At 53.1% G+C, this 7,219-nt stretch overlaps 1 protein-coding gene across 2 annotated transcripts in view; it reads left to right on the plus strand.

Annotated features, from left to right (window-relative positions):
* The first annotated feature begins 1,812 nt into the window (after nucleotides 1–1,812).
* RTKN (rhotekin) overlaps nucleotides 1,813–7,219 on the plus strand; it is a 19,043-nt gene continuing 13,636 nt past the window's right edge. For both annotated transcript variants that reach the window (XM_015419785.1, XM_015419786.1), the window contains exons 1-4: nucleotides 1,813–2,055; nucleotides 4,357–4,418; nucleotides 5,313–5,366; nucleotides 6,942–7,059. In XM_015419785.1, the coding sequence (XP_015275271.1) occupies nucleotides 1,895–2,055; nucleotides 4,357–4,418; nucleotides 5,313–5,366; nucleotides 6,942–7,059 (395 nt within the window). In that variant the 5' untranslated portion in view covers nucleotides 1,813–1,894. The remainder of the gene's footprint in view (nucleotides 2,056–4,356; nucleotides 4,419–5,312; nucleotides 5,367–6,941; nucleotides 7,060–7,219) is intronic.

The raw sequence follows: 7,219 nt of genomic DNA on the forward strand, positions 1-7,219 counted from the left end.
AGATGGGCATCTCTCCCCCCCCCCGCCGCCGCCGTTTCACTGTCCTTTCATGCCAGGCAGTGAAGAGGAGTCCTGCCTCCAGCGCTGCTTATGGGGCATCCTTTCCAGAGCCCCACCCCACCCAACCCCCAGGATAAGGGGTGAGCCTGGGCAAACCTGGTAGGGTCCCGGAAGCATCGGAGAGAGAGACCCTGACCACCCACCCATACACACCCCGGGGAAGAGCCGGCTCTCCTCCTGCCTCCCTTGGCACACAGTGGGCAGTGGCGAGGGTGGGGTGGGGGTGATGCTGGCAGAGTTGGCCCCTCTGGCCTGGGGGAAGGCACTCTGCACATGTTTGTTTGCCTTGTGATGCCGTGCGGTCTGAGGGTGGCTCTCTGTGGGATGCCCTTTGCCCCCCCCCGCCCGAATTGGCTCAGGCCCCCTGCGCCCCTTTTCACCCACAGTCTGCCCTTTCGTATCCACAGATTAAATGCTGGGTATGCCCCACCACCACCACCACGTGCACGCACACACGCATGGCAGGGCGTGTTGGTGGGCGAAGCTGAGATTCCTGCTCCGTGGGCAGCGGTGGCTGAAGGGGGGGGGGCTCCTCAAAAGACTTCCCCTTATGACATCCACGTTTCCTGGTGAATCAGGGCTTGGAGTTATCCCCCCCCCCCCCGCTTTTTTTTCATATTTTTTGCGAGGGCTCCAGAGCGAACTGATTTATGCGGCAGCCAAATCGCTCACTCACAGTTTTGATGCCAGTAGCTCACAAAGTAGAATTTTTGCTCACAGGGCTCCACAGCTTAGAGGGAACATTGCTCTGCACATGCTCAGGCACAGGTGCGTCGGTTGATGTCATGGCCACTTCACCCCTGAGCAGACTGCCTTGTTAAGACCTGGCAGGCTTCACCGGGGGTGGGGGTGGGGGTGTTTGCTGCTTCTCCCACACACAGGACCTCCCTTTGTCCTGACCAGCACCGGGGGTGGGGTGGGGGGGTTTCTCCTTTATGTCGCTGCACCCCTGGTGATGTTGCTCCCTCCCTTTCCTCAGCCGCCCTCTGAGGGCCGGTTGTCTTCCCGGTCCGCCTTCCCATGTGCCTGCCTTCGGGGGGGGGCCCTGCTGAAAAGGGGCTGTCCTGATAGCTGTTTGATTCTCAGTGTGGCTAAAAACTGCGGGGGGGGGACAGCAAGGGAGCCCCTGTCTCAGCTGCATCCTCGCCGCCCCCTCCAGTCCCTTGTCTATCGTCTCTCTCTCTTGTGTCTAACCCCCCCTTTTTTCCTGAAGTCTTTCTTGTTTTTGTCTGAAAAATTGGAAAAATTGAAAAAAGAAAAGAAAAAAATTGTTTATGGAACGTTTTATTTTAACATGATGATTAAAATATTTTTAGACAAGGTGTTCAATTGATCTAATTTCTGTGCACTGAGGACAAGCAAGTCCTAGGTTACAAACTGAACTCTCCAATGCAAGAACAAGATGCATTTCTTCCTTTAGGGGGTGCTGTTGTCACAAGAAAAGAAAAAGGTTTCAGTTTTGTTTTTGCATGTGGGTGTGTATTCTGTTTGTAATAATTGTTTGGATACACTATATTTTTAATATGCTAGTTGTAATAATTTCATGCCAAGTAAAAATGTCCATAGTCACATTTTTTGTTCCTAAAGTAACAGAATGACTTTCAATATGGAAAAGAAAAAAGAAGTGCTAATGTAGCATGTTTTTCAATTTTTCCGAAAATTTCCATTTCCCCCCGAAAAAAACTGGGTTTTTTTCCGAGCTTCAACATTTCTGGAAATTTTACCTCTCTACCCCCGGCCAGCCCTCAGCCCCCCGAGACTCCAGGGCTGCTGCTTCTGTCCCCCCCACACACAGGGCACGGACATCCAGAAGAAGATCGACCACGAGATCCGCATGCGCGAGGGGGCCTGCAAGCTGCTGGCGGCCTGCACCCAGCGCGAGCAGGCCCTGGAGGTCACCAAGAGCCTGCTGGTCTGCAACAGCCGCATCCTGGCCTACATGGCGGAGCTGCAGCGCATGAAAGAGGCCCAGGTCATGCAGCGCATGGCCCGGCGGTGAGTGTGGGCGAGAGGGAGCAGGTCGCCGCTGCCCAGAGGGGCACGAGAAGGAAGAATGTTGGAAGAGCCGGTCCCGTCCAGCCAGTCCCGTTTCACCCAGTGGCCAGCCACTTAGCGCAGGAGGGCCAAGGCCTTCCACTGGTGTTGTTCACCCAGTGGCCAGCCACTTAGCGCAGTAGGGCCAAGGCCTTCCCCTGGTGTTGCCCCCGCCCCCAGCACTGCTATTCTGAGGTTGACTGCCTCTGGACGTGGAGGTTCCCCTCAGCTGCCATGGCCAGCAGCCACTGATGGGCCTCTCCTCCAGGAATCTGCCTAAGCCCCTTTCACAGCTGCGCATGTTTCTGGAAGTTGATTCCACCATTTAATTCTTATTATCGTTTAGAAGAACGTAGGTGCTCCTTTTCTGGAGGTCTCCCGGAATTGGCTCACCCAGTAAAAATTACCAGAAAACTGAGCAGAGAATAGCATACGGAATTATGTTTCATCTGAACGAACCCATAAAAAAAAAGGGAAAAGAGCCCCAACCCTAAAACGCGTTAGGTAACCGAGACATTTAACCAGGTCAAAATTAACAGGAAGTTAAATACTAAAATCAAGAAGTCAATGCAACAGTGTTAATAGAACAGAGAACAAAGCAAGAATTAAAATGGTAGCTATATACGAGGAAGCTCAGTTGAGCATTTCCCCCTTATGTTGAGAACTGATAAAGCAGATTCAGATGTCCAGAGCAAAATCTGTAATCAACCAACTATACGCGTTTTGGCCTATACAGCCTTTTTCGGTGGTCACTGATAAATTGCTATGTACATTTTGTTTATTACATATGACAAATGCAGAATAAATCCTAATAGATATAAAAATGTACCAGTTAATTGTTACTAATGTGATTTTCCCTTTGTAGAAGCAGTCTTGATCCTCTATGTCCCTAACAATTAGATGCATGATTACAGTCTCTCCTGATTTGCCTGGGGTAGACCTTAAGCTAGTTAATTCCCCTTTGGACCCCTTTTTAAAAACTGGTGTGACATTTGCTACTCTCCGGTCTATCTGGGCCTCTGGTAGTGTGGTTTTAAGTAGCTGCCAAGCACCTTGGAGATATTTGACTCTCTTAATGCTCCCTTTTAACTACCTACTGGCCAGTCCCCTCACATTTGTAAAGTTCCCTCTTTGAAAATGATTTGTGATTGTTTTGAACTTCAGGGGCAACTTTCCATTGACATGAATGCTGAGCTGTTCCTGTTCAGGGCAGCAACAGCTACCTCTCACACCCAGTCTCAAGACTTGCTCAGAACTGAGTCCCGGATTACTACCCCTCTGGTTGGTTCTGTGACCAACTGTTCCAACATGCAGCCATTAATGATAGCTAGGACCCTCATTTCTACAGCGTGACTAAAGCACAGATTTGCCCATTCTGTGTTGAAGTCACCCAGTATTACAACATTTTCTGCTTGAGTCACCTCCCTTGTTTCCATCTCCGTCTTGGAGGTCTCCCTCAGGGATTTGGTCAGGTGGGAGTACTTGGCCAGGGTGCCAACCCGAAATCCTGGCAGCAGGTTCAGACAAGAAATCCCAAAGGAGTTCACAGAGCAGTGGGGGGGGGGGAGGCCTAAGGGGAGGCTAGCAAACGGAGGCAGGGGATGCGGACACAATCCGGAGCTGAGCGCAGTTTGGAAGGCCAAGATTCTCCCGGCCAGCAACAACTCATCCGAGAAAGGCGGCCGAACGGTCCCCTCGGCAGGAGGATGGGATCTCCAGCTGCAGCTGCTGCGGCCAATTTCAGTTTTGGATCCTTGCAGTTGTTAATTGTTTCCTTTTAAGTTCTGAAAGCGGTCTTGGGTGGGAAAGTGCAGGAGAAATATTCCTTGAAAGGAACACGTTCTGTATTCACATCAAAAGCTGAAATGACCAGATGAGGCCTCTCTAAAAACGAAGTCAAACAATTTTGACAAATCTGTCAGTCATATCACTTGAAAGGCAGATCCCAGAATAATGGCGCTACTCAATCTCTGAGTCCAGAAAGTGCAGCCGCCGCCACTGCCACAGTGGCTTGGAACATTTTAGCTGCCAAATGCTGCAGAGGGTGCCGTGCTGCCCCTCCTAACCTTTTTGTCATTTTCTGTCCCAAGTTTTCCCACGGAAGACCACAGAACCATCACGTTGGAAGGGACCTCCAGGGTCATCGAGTCCTAGTTCTAAACCTGGCCCAGCCAGTTGTGTGTTTGGGTGGAGGATGGAGTCTCCAGGGAGGGGACGTTTTCTCCCAGGGTGCCTGACAGTGGCTCTCTTTCTGTCTCCCAGGCCTTCCGATGCTGGCCCTATGGATGATCGTTTGCCCTGCCGGGGCAGAGTCTGCATCTCAGGTAAGGAGCTGGGGGCCCACTCAGGATGTGACGTGCTGGCCCACCTCTTCAGTCTCCTGGGCAGGGGGGAAGCTTGTGTCAAACAGACCCCCTTCGAGCAGCCCTCGTGGCAAAAGGCCCTGCATTCAGACTGTGTAGAAGCGGTTATTGCAGTCTCAATAAGTGTTCTGTGGGGAACACGGCAGGGAAGAGACCGGCGGCCCCGCTCCCCAGCCTTTCGGGAATCTGCACGCTTGGCCTAAAGTCCGGGGAACTGAGGCTGCTGAAATATTTCTGCAGCTAAAGTGGAACTAGTTCAAAAATCTAAAGCAGCCCCTGGGTGGAGGAGTTTGGAATGCGACGGAAGGGAACAAGGAAGGGCGAAGGCTGCACCTTCCAGTGTTTCTTCCGGGCGTTGCCGGTTGTGCGCGGGGGTGGCAGATTCTCCGTCTCGCCCTCTTTTCAGATACACCTCTTCAGTCTCCTGGGCAGGGGGGAGGCTCGTGTCAAACAGACCCCCTTCTAGCAGCCCTCGTGGCAAAAGGCTTTGCTAAAAACTGGCCCTGCATTCAGACTGCGTAGAAGTGGTTACGGCAGTCTCAGTGAGTGTTCTGTGGGGAACACGGGAGGGTTTTGGATCCTTGCAGTTGTTAAGGGAAGAGCCCGACGGCCCCGCTCCCCAGCCTTTTGGGAATCTGCACGCTTGGCCTAAAGTCCGGGGATCGGAGGCTGCTGGAATATTTCTGCAGCTAAAGTGGAACTAGTTCAAAAATCTAAAGCAGCCCCTGGGTGGAGGAGTTTGGAATGCGACGGAAGGGAACAAGGAAGGGCGAAGGCTGCACCTTCCAGTGTTTCTTCCGGGCGTTGCTGGTTGTGTGCGGGGGTGGCAGATTCTCCGTCTCGCCCTCTTTTCAGATATCCGGATCCCCCTGATGTGGAAGGACACAGAATACTTCAAAAACAAGGGGGGTGAGTTCTTCTTCTCAGCAGCTCCCCCAGACATGGAGTCTTTTGACTGTGGATATCCTCTTCCAATATGCCGCTTGTTTTCTGTAGAACATCTGGAGCGTGTGTAGGTGTTAGGCTATCGAGCCCGGGGGGGTGGGGGGCTGTTCTGACTAAGTTTGGCTCAAACAAAGTGCTTTCTTTCTGCGTCAAACAGGGGGGGGAGGGGGAGAATGGAACAGGGCTCCGGTTTGCAGCGGAAGCTGCTGTTCTGCACAGCACTGACTGGTGAGCATCTGTGGCATCAGGAACTACCTCTCGCCCAACCAGGACAAAGCTTTGCAACTCTCAGGGAAAAAAAATATTAAGGTGGGAAAATATACCTCAAAATATTGTTGTTATCATCGTCATCAGGGGCGATTTCGTAGAAAAAGCAGTGCAGCAGCTCATTTCCATAACTCATTTGCATATGCCACACCTCCTGATGAAGGGGAGGGAACCCAGGCATCTTTAGAATGCCTCGGGGAAGGGAAAGAAAGGCATTTAAATCCCCCCCCCCCACTTCCCCGAGTTTCTCCACAAAAAGTGGAGAGGCTCTGGGGAAAAGGGGGGCATGTCTGCTCACCTCCCCTTCCCCTCCCCAGCCAACCCGCTGCGGCAGGCAGGCTGGCTGGAGGAGGGACGAGCAGGCAGGCAGACAGGCCTGGGTTCCCTGCCTGATCTGGGGAAGGGAAAGAAAGGTATTTAAATCCCCCCCAGGCAGCGGGGGGCCCTGCCCCTGGGCTCCTGACTGCCAGAGCGCTGTTCCGGCATGTTCCGGCAGGAAATGGCCCCTGAAGAAGATGATGATATTTATACCCTGCCCTATCCCTCATATCAGGTTAATATAGGTACCCCAGAAAACTCCAGTGCCCAGTAGTATTATTTAAAACAGCAAGACACTGGGAAGGAGTCATAAGCAGGGGAGGCCAGAATGGTTGAATGTCCCCCACCTCAGCCAAAAGCCTGGCAGAACGGCTCCGTTCTACAGGCCCTGCGGAAGTGTAATAGGCCCTGCAGGGCCCTGACCTTGGGTGGCTGTGGCTAAGCGGGCGTCTCTGGGGCCAGGGATCCCCAGGAGGTGTGGATCAGAAGAGGGTGAAGCTCTCCGTGGGGAGGGGCGGTCCTGTAGGCGTGATGGTCCCAGGCCGTGTAGGGCTTTAAAGGCCTTTATGTTCTCATTGCAGTATTCAGAGTGCTCAGTGCAGATGACCACAGCAATAACATTTAAACATACAGAAAGAACAAAGTATTGACAGCCCACCAGAAGCCTCTGGGGTGGGGGGTCAGCCAATGTTCAGCGCTTGTTGCCAAGCTGGGAGAAAGCAGCCGTGATCTCTCTGACTCTCGGGGGCAAAGGCCCCTGTTAACCGAAGTGCCAGCTGGCCGATGCCCAATGAAGCATCTCACCTTGACACAGAGAGTGCTCCACCTTTCTGTGTTATACCTCTGAGGATGCCAGTCACAGCTGCTGGCGAAACGTCAGGTCCTACCACGCCAAGACCACGGGCGGCCACACAGCCCGGAAAATCTACAGCAACATCACTCTTTTCTCGGCAGATCTGCACCGATGTGCCGTATTTTGCCTGCTGCAGATTGGCACAGAGATCTATGACACCGAGATGGCTCTGGTCGACCGGACGCTGACGGACATCTGCTTTGAGAGCACCGTCCTCTTGTGAGTCCCTCTCGCCCAGCCCCTCCCCCGCGAGGCAGGCCAGCATTTCCGGTGCCATGGCGACAAAAAGGCCTTCTCTCGACCTGCCACCCACTTAGCGCCAGGAATCGAGGGCACCGGAAGCAGGAGCGCGGAGGACGACCGTCATGGGTGGGTGGGT

Source organism: Gekko japonicus, unplaced genomic scaffold (genome assembly GCF_001447785.1).
Source record: "Gekko japonicus isolate JY-2015 unplaced genomic scaffold, Gekko_japonicus_V1.1 scaffold2109, whole genome shotgun sequence".
NCBI classification, from domain to species: domain Eukaryota; kingdom Metazoa; phylum Chordata; class Lepidosauria; order Squamata; family Gekkonidae; genus Gekko; species Gekko japonicus.